General features: G+C 41.1%; 2 protein-coding genes across 12 annotated transcripts in view; both read right to left on the bottom strand.

The window, feature by feature from the left end:
* Positions 1–12473, bottom strand: part of LOC115134762 (neuritin-like) — a 34669-nt gene extending 22196 nt beyond the window's left edge. Inside the window, exon 1 of the mRNA XM_029668957.2 lies at positions 12240–12473. Coding sequence (XP_029524817.1) covers positions 12240–12294 — 55 coding nt within the window. The 5' untranslated portion in view covers positions 12295–12473. The remainder of the gene's footprint in view (positions 1–12239) is intronic.
* A 319-nt stretch (positions 12474–12792) lies between these two features.
* LOC115134279 (enhancer of mRNA-decapping protein 4-like) overlaps positions 12793–21465 on the bottom strand; it is a 39350-nt gene continuing 30677 nt past the window's right edge. For 10 of the 11 annotated variants that reach the window (XM_029668086.2, XM_065022582.1, XM_029668085.2 and 7 more), the window contains exons 22-29: positions 20500–20683; positions 19600–19755; positions 19377–19492; positions 18755–18920; positions 18292–18478; positions 17701–17920; positions 17401–17564; positions 12793–16115 (exon numbers count right to left, since the gene is read on the bottom strand). In XM_029668086.2, the coding sequence (XP_029523946.1) occupies positions 15932–16115; positions 17401–17564; positions 17701–17920; positions 18292–18478; positions 18755–18920; positions 19377–19492; positions 19600–19755; positions 20500–20683 (1377 nt within the window). In that variant the 3' untranslated portion in view covers positions 12793–15931. The remainder of the gene's footprint in view (positions 16116–17400; positions 17565–17700; positions 17921–18291; positions 18479–18754; positions 18921–19376; positions 19493–19599; positions 19756–20499; positions 20684–21465) is intronic. The other variant, XM_029668081.2, reaches the window with a different exon arrangement.

The following is a 21465-nucleotide window of genomic DNA, read 5'->3' on the forward strand; positions in this document are numbered from 1 at the left end:
TATTTTAAGTACATATGAAATCTGATCATAAAATAATTGAATAACAAAATGTTTTACATATAAACGTTCCTAAGACCTTCTGTGGAAATAAGTATTAATAACTAAATAGAACAATAACCGTGTAAAGTCAGAGCAGACCTGTATGCCATTTAAAACAGTATCTTAGTTACTGTATATATAAAACATAAATTCAGCTTTCAATCTTCTTCGTAAGTTTATAAACAAAATAGGACTTCTGGTCATACAAGAACAAACTAATGAATTGAAATACCTGAGTATTCCTTTAAAATAGTCACCTGATGCTTGATAGGTAAACCACATAAGGAAAATGAGAATAGCATGGCTGAAACCATCAACCTGTTCCTTCTGGTGAGATTTTAGGGAGGAATATGGATTTCTGAACCGTTGATGAAACCTCGTCCTCCGACGAAGTAAGCAGCCTTCCCCTCACTTCGTGCTATCTTGATCGTTGGCCACAACTTGTTCCTTCTTTCTATGTCCTCCGGGCTGAGATGCTCGGCGAAACGCATACCATGGCTCTGAAGGAAGGCGTTCTTCCTAGCAGCTTTCCAGACAGCATCCCTGTAGAATCTGGTAGTGAATAGGATGATGATACCCTGGGTCTTGAATCGCTTTGCTGTTGCTTCTTGCCGAGGCGATGTACAACGTCGATGGTATCACCAACTTTGTTCTTCTCTGCAGGCAAAACTTCTTGGCAGATACGGATAGCCTCTCCTCGCACATCTTCATTCTCCACCTCTGGCAAGCCGTAGAGTCTCAGGTTCCATTTTCTTGTGTATTGTTCCAGATCAGTGAGACGTCTATGGTAGACATTGTTATTCTTTTCCACCCTTTCCACATTTTTTTCAACTTTTGTCACTCTCGTTTTCACATCATTAATTTCACCACATGCAAACTCCACAGTCTTTTTCAAGCCTTCGATAACCATGGTGTTCGCGGCTACCATTTTCTCAATGCCGTCACACCTGGAGTTGATGAGTAAGGAGAGGGTAGCCACGATGTCAGAGTTCATGTTGGGTTTTTTGGAGGGTGGAGGTTTGCACGGAGTAACCGGTAAAGAGGGGAATTCGTCATCTTCAGCATTCGAAAGCATGATATTATCCATAGGCCAAGTGTAGTTATGGCAGTTGTCTATAAGCACGTTTCTCTCTTGTTGATTAGCAATAGAACGGCTAACTTTTTCCTTTCTTTTTTTGTCACGACTTTGCATGGACATGCTGAAATAAATTATCCAATTATCATTCCAGTCACAGGAAAGGTCTTATATCTTGAACAAATAAAGATAATGACTAAACTTTTTTTTTTTTTTTTTTAAACAATTTTCACAATCTTTCTGAAGTTTGGTACGGAGCTCGGTAAAAAAGCGTCTGTTCAAGCAGCCATCTTGGCCAATCCCCCTCCAGGTGTTTCTTTTACACCTGCTACGTTAGTGTTGCAGTGACGTGCTCTATGCTGTATTCGAGGGAAGCGTTCAAGGCTGTTGCGAGAAGCGGCTTTGACGCCATGTTTGTTGTAGTGTGGGCAAGGGATAGGGTATGGCCTACCAAATTTAAAGGTATGTGCTTTTAACCTTTTTCTAAAATGTTTTATGAGATTGGAGAACATATTAGGAGGGATCTTAGACCATTCATATTGGGCTATTTTGCTTCCACTGGTCCTGTGGCCTTTGTTAAGGTCAACGGCATCCTGAACTTTACCAAGTACCAGGATATTTTAGACAAAAAAAACCTGGTTGCCTCTGCCAGGAAACTGACACTTGGCCACAAGTGGATCTTCCAGCAAGACAATAAGCCCAAGCACACATCAAAATCCACAAAGAAATGGTTAATTGACCACAAAATGAACCCCATTGAAAACCTGTGGTTTGAATTAAACAGGGCAGTCCATAAGAGCAGACGAAGGACATCAAGGATCTGGAAACATTCTGAATGGAGGAATAGTGTAAGAACCCTCGCAACATGTTCTACAATCTCAATTTTTGGAGCATATAAAATAGCTCAGTATTTGTATTATTTATTTTATACATTATTTTTTACTAATCTTTACTGAGGGTGCCAATAATTACGGACCTGACTATTTAATTCAGAGTGAGATGTACATTACACTGGCCCTGGTGTTTTCGAACGTCGGCTCCACACACATCCACTGGGAAGACAACTCCATCCAATACAAGGTGCTCTAGAGACAAGAACCATTAGCCAATTATTAGACTGATATATCCACCACATCATTAGTACCACCCTCACAGGGACAGGAATTTGAACAGAAGTACTCATTCTTCATCTGTGGGTGGCGCTCAGAGGTCTGTGGCGCACTGTCTAAATAGACTCCATTGTGTCTCTGATTAGTAGTAGCTCAGTGTTTTGTTGTCTGAGCAAATATTCAGCATGTCACTGTCTGAGCAGCAAAGCCAAAGATTTTTGTCTGACCAGGTAACTGCTGTCACACTCTCTGACACTGAGTAGGTGGAAGGCTGGGGAGGTTTACTATGGCACTATGGTAACTCCATCATTAAGGGCAACAGCCAGGCTAATGAACCTGCTAGTGACAGCATTGCGTGCGAGAGGTATAGAGGGACTGAATTCCCACTGCAACCTCCATGCTGGGCAAAATAAGAAAGAGTGTGAGAAAGACAGAGAGAGCGAGAGAGGGAGAGTAGGCTATGCATAGGATCGGCATAAAAAACAACCCCTGATAATTAGCTAAACCGGACTAACTCCCGTTTCCAAATGAATGATTAACCTCTCAAATGTTTCCATTTGGACCTCAGTTCCTATCACAGGGGAGAGGAGGGAAAATAATAAAATCCTACATCCACAGAAAATACATTTTCCCATAGAGGACAATAGTGATGCAGAAAGGAGCGAGACGGAAATGTGGAGAGAGAGATTACATAAATACCACTGTGCTCCAGAAAGACAAAGGTTTGGTAACATCATTTGTCTATTCTGAAGCATTTTGAGAAAGGAGAGGTGGAGCAACTTGGTGTAGTCTTGGTTTAACTGTAATCTGTTCTAATGAGGGTTGAAGCCAAGCAGGTCACACTGAAATGAGTGGATTAGTGCTGCTACTGCCGACGATCATGTTCATTAGGACCACCAGCGCTACTGCTGTACAAGTTGTCCTGTAGGTGTATGAAAATAATTGGACAAAATGCAGACGTAGGAAGACTGCATGAGGCAAATTATCTGCCAGTTGGTTAGTACAGATAGAGAGTGAAAGGGAGAGAGAGAGGGAGGGAGGAAGAGAGAGTATAAGAAATAGGCTTTACTCAGAGAGCAACGTTTCACATCAATGTAAGGAAAAAGCCTTCTCAGACGTTAAATCCAGTCCAGCTCCTTAAGCCTTTCTGTCTCTTGAACGCTCTTCCTGCCTTTCCCTCTCTCTCTAAAGATCTGATAAATCTTTAGGAAAAAAAGACTTGCCAAGTAACTATTTCTTTGGCTCAGAAGAGCTAAAAGGATACACAAATTGCTTGAAGGGCACTGACGAAGAGAGATCTTTAATGTGCAAGCTTCTTTCATATTCCTTCTTTAGCACGCTGTTTAATAAACACAGACACACACACACACATTAAGAAAATGAACACAACACATGGACACACAGAAACACCACACACACTCACTCTATATCTCATCCAAGTCCATGCCCCATGGGAGTGTTGTTGCCTGTGGAGGGTGGAGGGAGCTGTGGCTCACTGTATCCCCCTCTTCTCCCGTCCCTTCCCCTCAGCAGAGTCTGAGCGCTGAGCTGAGCGCTACCTTTGATAACAGGCAGATGAGACATAGCTGCTCTAATAACCCTCACTAAAACAGATAAGAAGAAGACATAGAAGCCAATGAGATGGGACTGCCTTTTGAATACGATCAGTGTGGTGTCCAACGTGAGACGGTTAAGATATAAGGGCTCAATAATTCAGTCTGACAAAAAGAAAAACTACTCAGCTACACACAAAAAGGTCCGAAAATAGGCTTTGAAAGAGGCACGAGAATCCCATCTGTCATACAATGTGTCATAATTGAAGTTGATAGACCACAGAGCTGTATCAAACTAACAGATGTCATACAGTACATGGTCAGATTCATAACAGTAAAATAGAGAGTATGTGAAGCCCTATGTAAGAGCAAAACTAGACTCCAAATAAGTGTTGAAGTTAAAAGATGATTTCTATCTGTGATAGAAAAGGTGTTAATAATGGAAACTTGTGTAGCAACTGCCTTCTGGCTTGACACAAATTGATAACATTGGACTTTGGTGAGTATGCATCTCTTGCACTTCATTTCAACTTGATCCATTAGGTTACATAAGGGCATGTGCCCTCAAAGAAAACAGTTTGAAGGATAAAGTTAACTCGTGATTCGCTCTCCTTTCCTCTAAGCCCTCCCTTTTCCTTTCCCTGTTACACCTTCTGCTCTACAAACACCAATATCTACTTTTTCTGAAAGTTAGTCAAATAATTGTAACATTAATATAGCATCACACGGCTGAGCCCTGACCCAGCAACCTGAGAACATTCCTATAACATCATTGGGACATTACTAAAAAAGCCCTTAGGCACTCAACCATCAGAGGTAAAGTTATATCTGTCTACTTTGACCATGATGTAGAGTTGTTGATTGCAGAAACAGTCAGGCTACCTCAATTCAGCATTATTCCTTCCACAACCCCTGCATCAGGAAGAAATGTTGGTTGGTCCTCTGCATAACGATAAATATGTTGCAATAGAAGAGTTTCATCCCTACGGAGAAATCATGAGTAATTAAAAGCTATCTCTGTTTATTTCTGGATCTTGTGTGTGGTTGAAGGGGTGGGATGTAAGTAGGCTAAATGGGACACATTCTACACTCAGTATATGGGACTTTAAAAGTGTGATATGTCCCCTACTATCCTCTTTATAACTGAGCAATGGAATGAAATTCAGGATCATTCATCAGGCCAACTGCTTCATGCTTTAACTTCAGATCTAATGGGCCATTATTTATATTAAATACATTTAATCAATGTTAGATACATTTAAGGAATTTAAAACATCATGATGAGATATAACCAGGAATTCTGCGTGTGACTAACATAAAAAAGCCAGATGGAAAAGTGGTGAAACTGCTTAAATCCTTCAGGACTGCCACACGTAGCTGCATTTTTCCCTGGGATGCAGCATTAAAAAACATGAAGAACCCAATATTTTTCCAAGTATCTCTGAAAGATCATGCTAATTTAGTATTTTTGGTCTGTTCTTTCAAATCTAGAAATAATTGGCTAGATTTTACATTTTTACAACTGCAGAATATGCAAATATCCTCTTCCAAAAATAATAATTGTAATTTATATGAAAACATTATGTAAGATAGTAATCATACAGAGTTAAGCAGATACTGTACGCAGATGCTTTAACATTACATATATTACATAATAACTGACAAGGGATTTCCAAAGTGCTTTCGATGTCAATGCACTTATACTGAATGGTTTCCTAGTCTCTCATTACAATCACCTACCATCCTTACCATGGATCACTTAAACTGCATAATACATGTGTGTGTAATGTATGTGTTCACCTAGGTCATATCTTATGGTTGGGGCACAACGGAATAATCAAGGTTACTTATGGGACAGGTGCACTAATTAAAACTGTATGAAGAAGACAAGTTGCTCTTATACCTACACTACCGTTCAAAAGTTTGGGGTCACTTCAGAATGTCCTTGTTTTCCATGAAAACATACATGAAATGAGCTGCAAAATGAAGGTTATAAATAATGATTTTTTATTTAAATAATAATTTTGTCCATTAAATTTTGCTTTCGTCAAAGAATCCTCCATTTGCAGCAATGCAGACCTTTGGCATTCTAGTTGTCAATTCCTGAAGCACCTCCCACAAGTTGGATTGGCACTTCTTACGTACTATACAGTAAAGCTGCTCCGAAAACAGCTCATTTTTTATTTTAACGAGGCAAGTAAGTTAAGAACAAATTCTTATTTTCAATGTCGGCCTAGGAACAGTGGGTTAACTGCCTATTCAGGGGCAGAAGGACAGATTTGTACCTTGTCAGCTCGGGGATTTGAACTTGCAACACTTCCGATTACTAGTCCAACGCTCTAACCACTAGGCTACCCTGCCACCCATCAATAGGGTTGAGATCCGGTGACTGTGCTGGCCACTCCATTATACACAGAATACCAGCTGATTGCTTCTTCTCTAAATAGTTCTTGCATAGTTTGGAGCTGTGCTTTCGGTCATTGTCCTGTCGTAGGAGTGAATTGGCTCCAATTAAGCGCCGTCCACAGAGTATGGCATGGCGTTTCAAAATGGAGTGATAGCCTTCCTTCTTCAAGATCCCTTTTACCCTGTATAAATCTCCCACTTTACCACCACCAAATCACCCCCAGACCATCACATTGCCTCCACCATGTTTAACAGATGGCGTCAAGCACTCCTCCAGCATCTTTTCATTTTTCTATTAATTTTACCTATTCTACTTCTGTAATTACAAATCTGCTCTCAAATATATTGTTTTGCAATTGCTAAAGTACTGTAACAACATTTTAATATTAGTGTTGTTACATGCAGTGTTACTACACAGATGGTGGACTCCCTATTCACCCAAGGGGGCCAAGAGGTAAGTACACAGGTAAGAGCATCTTACTGTAAAAGATTACCTAAGAAAAATATTGGAAACAAGAACATGAGTGGATGGATCCACAAAAAGAAAAAACCCATGAAGCTTCAACTAGCTCTCACAGTCTCACGTCAGAATTAGACATTCATCCATGTTTTTCACAGTGGTGGAAAAAGTACCCAATTGTTGTACTTGCGTAAAAGTAAAAATACCCTGGGGCGGCAGGGTAGCCTAGTGGTTAGAGTGTTGGACTAGCAACCGAAAGGTTGCAAGTTCAAATCCCCAAGCTGACAAGGTACAAATCTGTCGTTCTGCCCCTGAACAGGTTCTGCCCCTCAACCCACTGTTCCTAGGCCGTCATTGAAAATAAGAATTTGTTCTTAACTGACTTGCCTAGTTAAATAAATAAAAATACCTTAATAGAAAATGACTCAAGTGAAAGTCACCCAGTCAAATACTACTTGAGTAAAAGTATTTGGTTTAAAATTTACTTAAGTATCAAAAGTAAATGTAATCGCTAAAATATACTTCAGTATAAATGATTTAAAATTCCTTATATTAAGCGAACCAGACGGCATGATTTTCTTCAACACTCAGACATCATTTACAAACTAAGCATTTGTGTTTAGTGAGTCTGCCAAATCAGAGGCATTGACCAGGAATTATCTCTTGATAAGTGTGTGAATTAGACCATTTTTCATGTCCTGCTATGCATTCAAAATGTAACTAGTACTTTTGGGTGTCAGGGAATATTTAAGGAGAAAAAGGTACATTCATTTCTTTAGGAATGTGGTGAAGTAAAAGTTGCCAATAATATAAGTAGTAAAGTAAAGTACAGATACCCAAAAAACGACTTAAGAGGTACTTTAAAGTATTTTTACTTAAGTACTTTCCACCACTGGTTTCTCAAACATTACATTTCGAAGTTGTTGCAAACGTCAAATTTGGAAGTGCTTAAGGTTAAGTTTAGGCATTAAGAGTTAAGGTTTGGGATAGGCTTAAAACAAAAATCAAAAAAACAATATTGCTGGATTCAAACTTGCAACCAATGGAATCAGAGGCAAATTCCTACTCGAAGGTAACAGCGCTCACTGTTGCCCCTAGTGGATGGTTACCACATCGTCTTCCAACATCCTCAGACATGGGTGGATGTCGAATAATGACTTGTATCAAGGGTGACCTGGCTGGAATCAAAGGCTGCAGGCACATTGCTTTGATCCACACGGCTAAAGAAATGGTTACAAACAGTTACATATCCTCTGTGAGTACACTGCCAGCATTCCTTGTTTCCTGTATCCCATACTGTTGAAACTGAGACAACTGAAGGGGCCAGAGAGATTATCTCTGAACAAGAGTGATGAGTTGATTCTACATGGAGTTAGCCAGCTGACCTCATCTTTACATTATTTAACTTAAAAGCTTGTTAAGAGAACTCACAACGGAGCTTGAATTAAAGATGAATATCGAAAAACTGTTTACTTAGCGACTGTTATGTAAAGCGATAAAGAAAGCGAGGGAGAACACTCAGATCTATGCATTTAATGAACTTCACCTGAGCAGCTAACATGTCTAGTGCCCCTAAGACTGAAAGTTCTGGCTGGGTTTGCCAAGGCCTCCCGACCACCGTGTACCAGGCTAGCCAGCCCAGCTCAGAGGCACTATGACAAGTGGAGGCTCCAAGGCACACAGAGGTGCCAACAACCTGGCTGATTATGCCAACCCAGTTCTATGGGGCAGGGAATCCCTGCAACAGTTTCCATCTCCTTTCTCCCTGTGCTCTTTCATGAAGCACAGGGTTCTGTTGTGTTCACGCGTCTAACTCTCGCTGTTTAGAGTAGTCTTGAACTGCAGAAGATTGTATAGGGAAATCTAATACATTTCAATAAAAATGCTATTTGCAGATGGAGTCTTCATGCATATATTTAGAGTAAAAATGAACTGACTTCCTGGAAGTTGTTAAGCACATGTTGACAGAATGGAAGTTTTGACACAAAGCAAAGCACTCAGTGAGACGGTGACAGAACAATCTGACACTCCGATAAGAGCCTTTCCCCATGCTGTTCATTCTATGACTACTCTTTCTCTCTGTGTTCTTAGTACTGGTCCAGGACCATGGTAGGCCATTCTCCATCTGACTAATAAATGAGCTTCCTGTGCACATTGATCCCTCTCCCCCTCATATGGAGAGTAAGTGAGAGGCTCATTGTAATGGACACAAGCGCACTGACCCTCTCTGGGAGTTAATTTGTTTTTATTGACTAGAACACCTGAGTTTCCAGTTGTAACTTATCAGGGTTAGCACAGGCTTCAACAGAGCTGAAGCTCCATGCTCACTCCACTCAACAACAGATGGGAACAGGGGGACAATTACATCACTGTCCAGCCCTAGTGTCCACTGCACACACTATCTGACCTTTGCTCGGCCTTTACTCCTTGTTCTCTTCTCTATGACCTGACCTCTGAAGCTACCCTATAACTGTTTATCTCAGCCAAACGTATAGCATTGTTATGAAAACAGATGGGAAGAGATACCTGACTATCTATGCCCATACCTCAGAGTTACAGTACGCAACCCCCCCCCGCCTATGAGAGCATCTGCTGCCTACACAGAACAAAGCACCAGGGACATAAGTTGCAGCAACCTTGGGCACATTGGGAGCCAATGGACTTCTCTTCTTCCTCAATAGCCATCCAAGCACACAACACACCAATTCACTGACACAAAGTCACAGCTGAATCACACACGACTCATTAGTGCTAGAAGAAACAAGATCCTGTAACTCCTTAAAACAGAAGTATAAAAGTTGGTCTACCTATGAATATTAATTCTCAGCCTTGGCTGAGGGTGGAGTGTCATGGGGCATCATGCATAGCTGCGGTTTCATTTCACAGCGTTTGTTTAGGGACTCCACGCCACTCCTAAGTCTGTGCTGAAGAGAGGAGACAGGGATAGGGTGAGGGGAGGAGGTCATTATTGGGACAGGGCTGATGTGAAGTTGAAAGCTTAGAGGGGCTGTGTCTGATTAATCATATGCACAATTCAGGTGAAGAAATTAAATTCCTCTCCATTCCTCCCCGTATGCTCCTTAATTACTAAACTCTTCAGCAATCGAATCAGAAGCTTCATTTACAAACAAAGGATTCAGGAGAGGCACTTTATATTGCCTTAATTGTGAGGTGTGTTGATGAGATGACTAGAAAGTTGCAGATTATCCATTGAAGTACAACGAGGACGGGGGATGGTAGATGTACCAGACTGGTGATCTGATAGATATTATATGCAAAGTCTGAATAAAAATGAAGAGGACATGGTTGGTGTGAGAATGTGTAAACCATGAATTAACATGGGGAAATGAAGATCAGTAATGAATAGTCACGAAGAGAGAGGAAAGTGGATGCAATTCTACTAGAGAGCATGAACCTGATTTAATGAGGAAGTAATGTCTGCTTCATATGCTTGTGTACTGCAGTAAAATGCCTTTAGAACACTCTCAAACCACAGAGGCGTAAATTGAGAGAGAATCCTGTTAAATCAAACATTTTTCTCTCAATGGCTGGTCTAACATAGCCTATAGCAGGGTTCCCCAAATCTGTTCGAAAGTATTCCCATGCATAATAGAGAGACATCATTACAATTCATTTGTAAACTGGAAAAGTGACCATAAAAAGCCCCAACAGATATATTATTTGACAAAAAATGATTTCAAACTTTGCTTACGTTTGTATATGATCACATCTGTTTAGGCTTCTTGTGTTCTGGACCCCTGACCATCCACTCAACTAAAATGTGTCCTGCGCCTGAATCTAGTCATACCTGGCCTATAGTATGCAGGCGATACACATTCGACGCTGTATGACTATAAAGGTCGACTACTCACGGGACAGATCATATTTTCTCTCTAATATTATGCAGAATGAAGGGTCCCAATACTGAGCGCCAGGGAAAAGTAACATAACATGATAACCTCTTGGGATAATCCTTCCAAAGGTTGTTTGGTGTGTGTGCTTTGTTTTTTTTTAACCAATAGGTTTCACACGAAAATAAGTTAAGGTTGAGGGATGGCTATGATCCGCACTGTCCTGAAAGGAGGACTATTCAGCTTGTGAGCCACACAGGTTCAGATGACATACCTGTGCTACTTTATGCAGTCTATCAGGGGAAGGCAAATGCGATTAATTAATTATTCTTTTCGCATTCAATTCCCCAATGGATAGTAGGCTATTTGTTACGGATACAGTTATCCTGTGTGTGTTTGTGTATCCTGTGTGTGTGTTTCTTTTCTCTCCTTCTCCCCTCACAGGTGAAAATCATCACTCCCCAATCAATCATCAATCAGAAGACACACCTCCTCCTATTTCCTACCCTATCACAGTTCCTTCCCCATGGTTTAAAAACCCCATCATTTGTTTGCTCTAGAGCAATCTCTCGCTCAATCTCTCTGTAAATGCCATGTCTGTAGGTCTCTGTGTTTCACTCTTGCTTTGTGTCTTAACCTCTCTTTTGTTTAAGCACCTCATAGCACTTTGTCATCACCTGTGAGTATTGTTTTTGGGTTATGGTGTTTGTTGCTGGTGGGAAAAGGGGGAAACCAAGACAAGTCGCCCATGGGCATACACTACCCGTAGGTTAACTTTGTTAAATACACTAGTTAGAACTGGGCGGACCACCCACTGTATTTTTGGTTAGTTAGTTAGCTGTTGTTAAAGTAGGCTAGTCTAGCTTAGGGGTGTTTTTGAATACTTATTGTTTCTTTTCTTGGGTCCAGCTCAGCCCCTTTTCCTGCTCCCCCCATTACCGTGTGTTTATAAATAAACCTAGAGTTTGACGGTAGATTTCTGTTGTCGTGGTTATTTCGTGCACACTTTTACTTTGTCACAATAATAATTTGCATGAGTTATGTTACGGGTCTCATTACCATCCCTCCTAGACTGTCGGGCCAAAAGGGATTCGTAACACTATTACATCAGCCCCTCCTTTGTGAGGAATAAACTGAGGGAATCGAGGTGACGGATTCAGTTGTCCCGAGAGAGCATACAACTATTTCAGAATGCAGACAATATAATGCGTAAGCTATTATAATAACTAGACAGTGGAAATGTGTTCTAGATGTTGTATTCACTGACGCCACACACGCTGACGCTTCGACTGCGCTTGAGAATGTAGTGTAATAGGCTACCCAAGAACAAAGCGGCATGTGAATTCAAATCAATAACTATGGTAGACGACTAATATAATACTATAAACAAGGACCATCTATACACAAACTATACAATACGACCAAATATGGTAAAACGACTAAAAAAGATTGTCAATTGTTTACTTGCCTCATCTCTTTGCAATCATTTAACTCATTTTAATCTGTAACCTAGTTTTACGTCAGCAACTCTTAATTATCCATTCAAACATTTATATAATAAAACATTTTGAACTCACGAATTTTGTACCTAGGCACCGATAAAATATTTTCTGGTGTCCACTTTAACGCGACTCGTTCCCCTATAATTTAGAGGTGCATTTAATAAATCCCACCCACATAGTACGAACAAATTAAACATTACTGTTATTTCTATAGAAGAAAAAAAAATTCTAAGTGAACACTTACTCAGATGGAGAGCAAGAGGCAAGAAAATACACGCGTAATTCACGAGGGATACCATTCTGCTCAGGCCACTCAATTCAGAAAAAAGACGCGTCTGAAACAAGTAAAAATCCGCGTCAGTGTTACAATCCGTTTGCTGAGCACAGCTACTTTGCTACATAGGTGAGAGCGTTGCTCAGTATCTTGTTCATGAGAAGAGCGCCTACTCTTATGTATGCATCTATATGGTGTATCTAGTGTGCGTGAGGGAGGGCGCATTTGCGCGGAGTAGGGCAGACTCAAAATCTCGTCTCCACCTATCATGACACATTAGATGGCTACCGATATGTAAGGGAGAAAAGTGCTATTTTAACCTCAATGTGGCAATTAACCCATGTTCATCCTCATGGAAAAAACATGCTTGTGTCAAAAAGTTACCATCTTTAGTTTTATGCACCCGCGTCAAACAACTCCTATGTGGAAGGGGGATTCGGCTATTATCTTTACCACAAAATGTAAAAACGTAAATGTGGTGTCGAATAGGCTACATGTGAAATAAAGGGCACTATGCAATGCATTAATCATTTTCTTTTTTTATTCCAAAACGTTTAGGGTAAAAGAAACGAGTAAAATATACAACAATCCAAGCACAGGGAACAAAGCACGATGGAAATGACCATCAAAATGAGTAATACACAAAACATGATTTCAATGTTTTTGAAAACGAGGAAAAAATATTTAGATTGTATAGCGTTTATGTACAAGCTTACTGTTATCAACATTCATGTCTGATTCTTGTTGCTTAACCCTGATCAATATGAAACATAAGTAAAACTAAGAGCATGGAAACCATCCTGCTTTTACATTTCAGGTCAAACAACTGCTATTCCAGTTACCAGACATGTAACTTAATACAATAAAAGATGGATCATCAACCTCCTCCACCACGGACAGATTCCTCCTCACTCTCAACATTGTGGAGAAAGACATTACGGTCTGCTTTACACAGCTTTGTGGCTTGATAATACAGATGGCTTATAACCTTGAATATAGCAGTTTGCCTTTTTATGCACGGTTCTCCTGAGCATACAGGCATACCTAGCGTTTTGTCAATCAATCAGCAGCTGAAGGTGACCTAGCAACTATATAGTGTTCACTGATGTAACTCAAATAATTGAAGCAAAGAAAAACTGGGAGTTGAGAATCAACTTTCAACAAGTCATGTTAAATAAATTGGAACACCAATAGGTGCTTATCAAACAAACCACTACTATGGTCAAACAATTCTGACCTGGTAAAATAAGCATGCCTCAGGACTAGTGTGCAGGACTGGCAAGAAACACCTCCAAGCTTAGTTCACACCGCCCTATGTCCCCCTCATTCTACTTTTGGTCTAAGAAAGGAATGTTACGTTCATAACAAATAACTGTCCTTGAAATTAGATGACAAGACATCAATAGCAGAGATTGACATTTTGGAATTGGTAAGACAAGATGATCATGGGTTTAAATATTTCCCATCACTCCTACAGTAAAGTGGAATTACATTATCAATAATTTATGAGAACTTTTCTAGCCAGCCTCTCTATTGTCAAATCATGTTTGTATTCCTAATGCAAAGATGCTCTTCCTGTGCTATTTGCACCCTTGTTTGCAAAATAAGTCATTGATAAGTGTGCGTAAAAATCCGGTAACACACTTTTTACAGTCAGGCAAATATGGTTAATTTACACAATTGTTTCAAATGGCATAACAACAACTAAAGGTAGTGGAGGCCAAACCCCCATCAGTGAAGTACAATAAGGCACTTACTATAAATGTTTTGTTCCTGCACATTAAAGGTTTGAGAGGGAAAACAAACATCTTATTTGCATGACACTCAACTGACCAGTGGCATAGTAGGCATTGGGCAGTTGACATTCATAATGCAACCCAACATTGTGGAGTTTCACAGGTCTGTTCCTAGATAATTAGACCATTTTAACTTGTTTAGAAGACAAACACGTATTAATACCTTAAGCCATGCTCCCAGTTTTGTTGAACTTTCCAACTAGACTTTGCAAGTTGCCTAAAAGAAAGCATGCTAAAAAATATTAATGTGACTGCATTCAAGGGCTGCCCTCTAAAGAACAGGAGATGTACATCAGGTTTACGAACATAACTTGGATATCCTGATGCAAAAACGAGGCCAGTATAAGTAACAACTTGTTAGAAGGATTTTCTATGGATTATAACAACTTCAATAAGTCTTCAAGCAAGTTCATGAAATCATACAAGTCTTACAAATGTTAAGGATTGTTGGTATAAAAAAACCCAGGGCAAAAAAAAAAAAAAAAAAAATCAGGGACATGGGACAATTTTGTCGAGGTGCCATCATAAGAGTTGACCTTATAAAGCTATACATGTGGACGGCCCTATTAGTTTCTAAGACTCCACAAGCATACTCCTGTCCTATGTACATAGTAACACGGAAATATCAGAGAAAGGAAAAAAACTAACCGTGTAGATTGAAAGCCTACTGTAGAAGTCCCTCAAAGCGAAATACACTGGATTTAACAGAATGGTTGAATATACAGAAAACATAAAAGGCTCATCCATCTGTAACGACGGTCTACATTTAGGATAGGTATTTCTGAAACAGCCTCTTGTGGATATGACAAGGAAAAGACAAATAGATGGTAATGGAAAGGTTCGTAGTACTCATGAACAGCGGGTGTCCACTGAAAAAAAATCCTTCAATCTACACAAGTCCAAAAAGGGCAAACCCAGTCTGTTCTTGCCATTTCTACACGTAAAAATTAAAGATAAAACGAAATGTTACATTTCGATGTACAATGCATCAAAAAGTGACGAGGGTACAGAAAGTGCAGAGCCATCGGAAAGTATTCAGACCCCTTGACTTTTTCCACATTGTATTACGTTACAGTCTTATTCTAAAGTGGATTAAATAAATGTCCTCAGCAATCCACACACAATAACCAATAATGACAAGCCAAAAAGGTTTTTAGACATTTTTCAAATGTATTAAAAATAAAAAACAGAAATACCTTATTTACATAAGTATAAGTAAAAACCAAGCCATAAGGTCTTAGTAATTGTCCATAGAGCTCCGAGACAGGATTGTGTCGAGGCAAAGATCTGGGGAAGGGTAGCAAAAAAATGTCTGCAGCATTGAAGGATCTCAAGAACACCTTAAATGGAAGAAATTTGGAATCACTCTTCCTAGAGCTGGCCACCCGACCAAACTGAGCAATCAGGGGAGAAGGGCCTTTGTCAGGGAGGTGACCAAGAACCCGATGGTCACTGACAGAGCCCCAGAGTTCCTCTGTGGAGATGGGAGAAACTCCCCAAATATAAGTGTGCCAAGCTTGTAGCGTCATACCCAAGAAGAGGGTCTGAATATTTTGTAAATGTAATATTTACATTTTTCATAAATTAGCAAACATTTTTGCTTTGTCATAATAGGGTAATATGTGTAGATTGATGAGGGGGAAAACGATGTAATCAGTTTTAGAATAAGGCCGTAAACTAACAAAATGTGGAAAAGGTCAAGGGGTCTGAATACTTTCCGATCGCTCTGTACATCATGTTCACATCTCTTTAACAACAGCTCTGCTCCCCTCAGCACATCAACGAAACTCACTGCACTTTGTTCTAACTGTGTGGGAGCAGAACAGGGAAGTGAAGGGGCTCCATCATTGGGCGCCAAGCACAGAACTAGTGATTGACCAGGCCCTGAAGCATCATCACCAGGCGCCGGGCTCTCTTGCTGAGAGGACTGTGTGGATCTGACTGCAGGAACTGGAACAGCTTCTGTCGGACCTGGGACAGCACCGCACTCATGTGGTCCCTCGTCACCGGATCACCATGGTCCAGGTTCATCACAGCATCCTCCAAGTAACTGATACAGACAGAGAGAAGGTTACCACAGGCTTTTAGAAGACTCTGTTTGTACCATTTAAGCCAATAGTATTATTGGCTTGCATGTCCCGACGAAGTTACCCTAATGACCTTGCAGCCGATGGCAAAGATTTGAATGTCTTGATTAAAACAGTAAACGCAGTGGAGTGACCCTGATCGCTCAGCAGCACTGTCCTGTTACCCAATCCAGTGGCTCAAACCAAATGCGTCGCATCAGATTGTTCCAATTTTACATCTGCAGACCCAATCCAAAGCATTTAAAACCTCTAAGCACAGTTCTCTCAATGGTAATCTTGGGGCTTAAGAGCCATTAACCTCCCAACGCTCAAAGGGACCAATTTCCCTCTAATTTCAGCAAAGTCCTACATTTATAAATATCACATACCTTGGACAACAGCCCAATCAGGACTCTTCTCTACTGAGACTGATATGCCCTTAAAAGCCCTTGCAAAGTTACACCGACAGTCCTTACATTTTGAGGTCAAAATAAGTTAAAACAGATATCTTGTACCATGCATTAAAAAGGCATGGAGTGTTTGAAAAAGGCAGCCTCAGCTACAGATTCAGTCCCACAGATGTAGAACTCTCAACAGCTGGCCAGTATCAGGCTGATAGTTTAGGGTGTCATTCAAACTGGATTAAGACGGATCATTTGAGCTCTTAAAGAGCAGTAAAGGGACTTGGCAGTGCATTGTCTGGATATGTTTTCATATTCATAGGCCTGTCATGTTCCTATTACACACATTTGTTACATGGTCTAAACTCGTAAAAAGCAGTAGAGCTGCAGTTTGACACAGCTCAACATGGAGGAAATGTGACTAAGGTTTGTCAGTCAGTATGTTCCTTGAGGGAGGCTTGTAAAAGAGAGCATAAACCTGATTAAGAGCAAACACCAAAGGTGTGTTTAAGAATTAAAATGGATGTGTTTTGATATTAAGAACAAATGCTCTTTCCATGACATAGACTGACCAGGTAAAAGCTATGATCCCTTATTGATGTAATTTGTTAAATCCACTTCAATCAGTGTATATGTAGGGGAGGAGACAGGTTAAATGATATTTAAGCCTTGAGAGAATTGAGACATGGATTGTGTATGTGTGCCATTCAGAGGGTAAATGGGCAAGACAAAAGATTTAAGTGCCTTTGAACAGGGTATGGTAGTAGGTGACAGGTGCACCAGTTTGTGTCTAGAACGCTGATGGGTTTTTCACGATCAACGGTTTCCAGACAACTTATGACATGCTCCTGTGGGTGCGCATGCGTACCTGATCTTGAGCTCAGAGCGTGTGGCCAGGTTAGTGGACAGCTGCTGTATTAGGGACAGCAGCACTGGCTGGATGAGGGGGCAGGGATGCTGGCCAAACACCTGCTGGGAGTCGATGGTCTCGCACACATACAGAACCAGGTTCAGGTCAGAGGCTGACAGGGCCTATAGAGGGGGGTTGCAGGAGAAGAGACCGATCAGACGCCACAGGTATCTTTAAATGATGCCCTCTGACATCCACCACGCATTGGAGAGGAGACGCTGTGAGCAGCTGGGAGGCAGAGGGGAGCAGGACTCTCACCTGTTGGAAGGCCTGGTTGAGCTGTCCCTGCTGCAGCAGCTGCAGGATGCTGGCTTGCTGGGCCTGGTAGTCCAGGTGTGCGGTGGGGACAGGCGTGCCTGCAGCAGAGCGCATGGCCTGCATGATGCTGGAGTTCACAGCTGCCTGCTGCTCCTTCATGGCCATACTCACCTCACCCTTCACAATGCGCTGCACCTGGGTCAGGATCGAGTCCTGCAAACTGGACACAGGACCGAACCGGCACAGTTATATACCCAAGGTACACTATCAAAACATTGAAATAGTAAAAAATGTGTAAATTCCTACAGACATTTTTTGAAACACCTAAAAATCTATAAACTCAAGTGCCATGAAATTAATTGCATCGCAGACGGTGGTTCAATCGAATTTATGTACTGAAATTAAGCCAGGATTAAGGTGTTTGTTTCTGCTCAACCAATCCATTACACAGCCACTCAATATGGCAACCCAAACTGCTTGCTAAGGCATCTGTTTGTGATGCCTGATCAATCTCTAATTGCTTTACCAATCACTAATACAAAAAAAAAGAAAAAGAAATTGAGCTTTCTGTTGGGCGTTGGTTGGACTTACTTTCCCACCGTCATGTGGAGCTGATGCTGGACCTCAGAGCGGACACTTGCTGTGATGGTGGTGGCCAGCTGATCCGTTGAGTTCTGGAACGTGTCAATCATCTGTTGCAGCTGGCCAATCATAGGATCCCGTGCTTCCTGCTCATGCTGCTTCTTGTTCTTCACATGGGTCTCCAGTTGCTGGATATCTACAGAGGAAAACAAACATCCTCAGTACGACACAAAGATCTGTCAGGCATATTCAGATGTGCTGTTAGCATAATACAAAATCAGCTGAATAAACGAATATAGCAAATATTTACATACAAAGCCCACTGCTCTTCTTGAATTAAACATATGATAAATGTGAAAAGCTAAAAATAAGGCTAAGTTCTTGACCTTGCTCTCGTGGTACTGCATAAAGCTAACAAACAGCCTGGAGTAGAAATTCTGAGGGTTAACAGTTGGTAATAGGATTGTCTTACACTCATGGGTGCCCTGCTTGAAGCTCTCATTGATCTGCTGGAACATAGACTGGCAGCCTCTCTCAAACACAGGCAGCACAATGCCTTGGAAAGCATCCTTGTAGGCAGCCTGGATAGGCCCCTGCATTGCCTCGGCAGCTGCTCGGCCAATAGCATCTGTGGTGTTCTGCACAGGAAGGGATAGAGAGATAAAGATGAATGCTTCAGGTCATTTTTATGTGTGCATTTTGACTGAAGACTAAATAAGAGAGAGTACTGAATAAGTGAGCTATGACAATTTTACATTCCTTGATCCAATGACCAACCTAGGATTTAGAGCAGAGGTGACCAAACTTTTTTGTCCCACGACCCCATTTTAATATGCGAGAGCAGTGGAAGGAAAGACATGGGTTCCCGAGAGTCGTAGCTTTCAGAAAATTGGGTCATTACAGCTTATAGCCTCAACCATTCAAAAGTGAACCAAATTGATAGGGAAAAAAACAGAACCCCTAATAGCAGATATCGAAGGTTACTCACGTGACCGCTGTTCTATGTACTAAGCGGCGTATTATAATTTATTTTCAACCCCAAGCTTGAGAAATGCTGCTCTAGAAACCATGATGATCTGAAGGTTGCCACTAACCTTTGACTTCACGACTTTGCTAACGTTCTCCTTCAGTGCTGCCTCCACAGCCGTCAGCTTAGCAGCAATGGTGTTACTCATTTGGGCAGTGACAGGCTCCAGGCTCTTGGTGATAGCTGTGAGGTAAGCTCAAACAGTTACCTCAGAGATTTTACACAGTGAAACACTTATTTGATAAAAAAAACAGAATATGTTATTGGAAAAATTAAGGAAGTGTACTAACTGGGAGGAACAGTCTTCTTCATCTCCTCTCGGAGAGTCTTGTCCAGCCGATTACAAAGGGTGTTACTGAGAGTTTGACCTAGCTGCTGCGAGAGATGCTCCTGGAGCTGCTGGTTACGGGTGTGTCCCTCTGCTAGGATTCTCTCCATTCTCCTCTCTGAGAATCAATGCCGGGTCAAGGATCAGACACAGAGGAACTTGTGTGGTGGGTTGATGCAACAAAATAATGGTCTTAATTAAGCACCTTTCTAGAAGACAAAAGGTTCTTGGTTCATTTGAATTTAAATCCATTTAAACTACAATATTTGCATTCATAACACTGCCCTATATATTGCAGTGATCCTGGTTGGACGGTGTCCCAATTTTAATACCTTCCTACCGTTCCTGTACCATACCGGGGTGGGTATATGGTATTTCAGGCAATTTTATTTATATAGTGATCAAAAATAAAACAGATTGCAAGAACAGACCCTCCAGCTCAAAGTCGCACAACTATCTCAAAAGGTTTGCTGCAAAGCAAAAAACAAATATTAGACAGCAAGGATCTTGATCCAGGAGGGGATTAAGCAAGAAGCAAGAAGCTTGACCTTACAAGCTAGCAAGTTAGCCAACCACATGCATAGCTGGAGCCTTGAGCTGGAAAGAATGTATTAGATAGTTACACTTAGTTATAAAATATTTAGCTGGCAGTAATGAATTTCAAGTGTGACTTGATCACCCCTCTTGAGCTGCACAACAGTAAATCGTCACGAAAGCTTCCGTTTGCTCCTTGTCGTGTGCTCTTCGTAAACAAAGCAGCTGCTTTGGGGAACGGCTTATCTCATTTATAATTCTCTATGGTACCAGAAAAAAGGGAGGTCTAGGAGTTGTAATTTGTAACATATCCCAGTTGTAAGGATACGTTCGTGCTCCTGCTGGCTGACCATGACGTGCTCTACGTGGGCTATGACAGAGCTCTGCACGGCGTCCATGTGGCCCGTCACTCTCTGAAGCAGCTCCAGCTGACTCTGATGGAGCTCCGCTATCTCCCTCTGCTGGTTACGGAGCAAAATCAGGAGTTCTTCCAGCACCTCTGGGTTCATCTGCTATAGGTCACATCAGATGACAGAGGAAAGTTGATTTAATTTCACCTTTATTTAACCAGGTGGGCCAGTTGAGAAGTTCTCATTTACAACTGTACAAGATAAAGCAAAGCAGTGCGACACAAACACAGAGTTACACATTAGATAAACAAACGTACAGTCAATAACACAATAGAAAAGTATATATACAGTGTGTGCAAATGAGGTAAGATTAAGGAGGTAAGGCAATAAATAGGCCATAGTGGCGAAATAATTACAATCTAACAATTAAACACTGGAGTGATAGATGTGTAGAAGATGAATGTGCAAGTAGAGATACTGGGGTGCAAAGTAGCAAAAAATAATAATAATATGGGGATGAGGTAGTTGGGTGGGCTATTTACAGATGGGCTATGTACAGGTGCAATGATTGATAAGCTGCTCCGACAGCTGATGCTTAAAGTTTGTGAGGGAAATATAAGTCTCCAGCTTCAGAGATTTTTGCAGTTTGTTCCAGTCATTGGCAGCAGAGAACTTGAAAAGTTCAGAAGACCATAACGTCTAAGCAAACCAGGTATACTGAATAATCTACTTATCCCATGTGGATCAGTTGGTAGAGCATAGCGCTTGCAATGCCAGAGTTATGGGTTCGATTCCCACGGGGGAACAGTGTGATTTTTTAATTTGAATTTTTTTAATGTATGTATGTAAGTCGCTCTGGATAAGCGAGTCTGCTAAATGACAAATGTAAACAAATGGTATTGCTGAAAATACACATAATGGGTGTACATCCTGGTGTCAGCGTC

The sequence above is a fragment of the Oncorhynchus nerka genome, linkage group LG9a (genome assembly GCF_034236695.1).
Source record: "Oncorhynchus nerka isolate Pitt River linkage group LG9a, Oner_Uvic_2.0, whole genome shotgun sequence".
NCBI lineage: Eukaryota > Metazoa > Chordata > Actinopteri > Salmoniformes > Salmonidae > Oncorhynchus > Oncorhynchus nerka.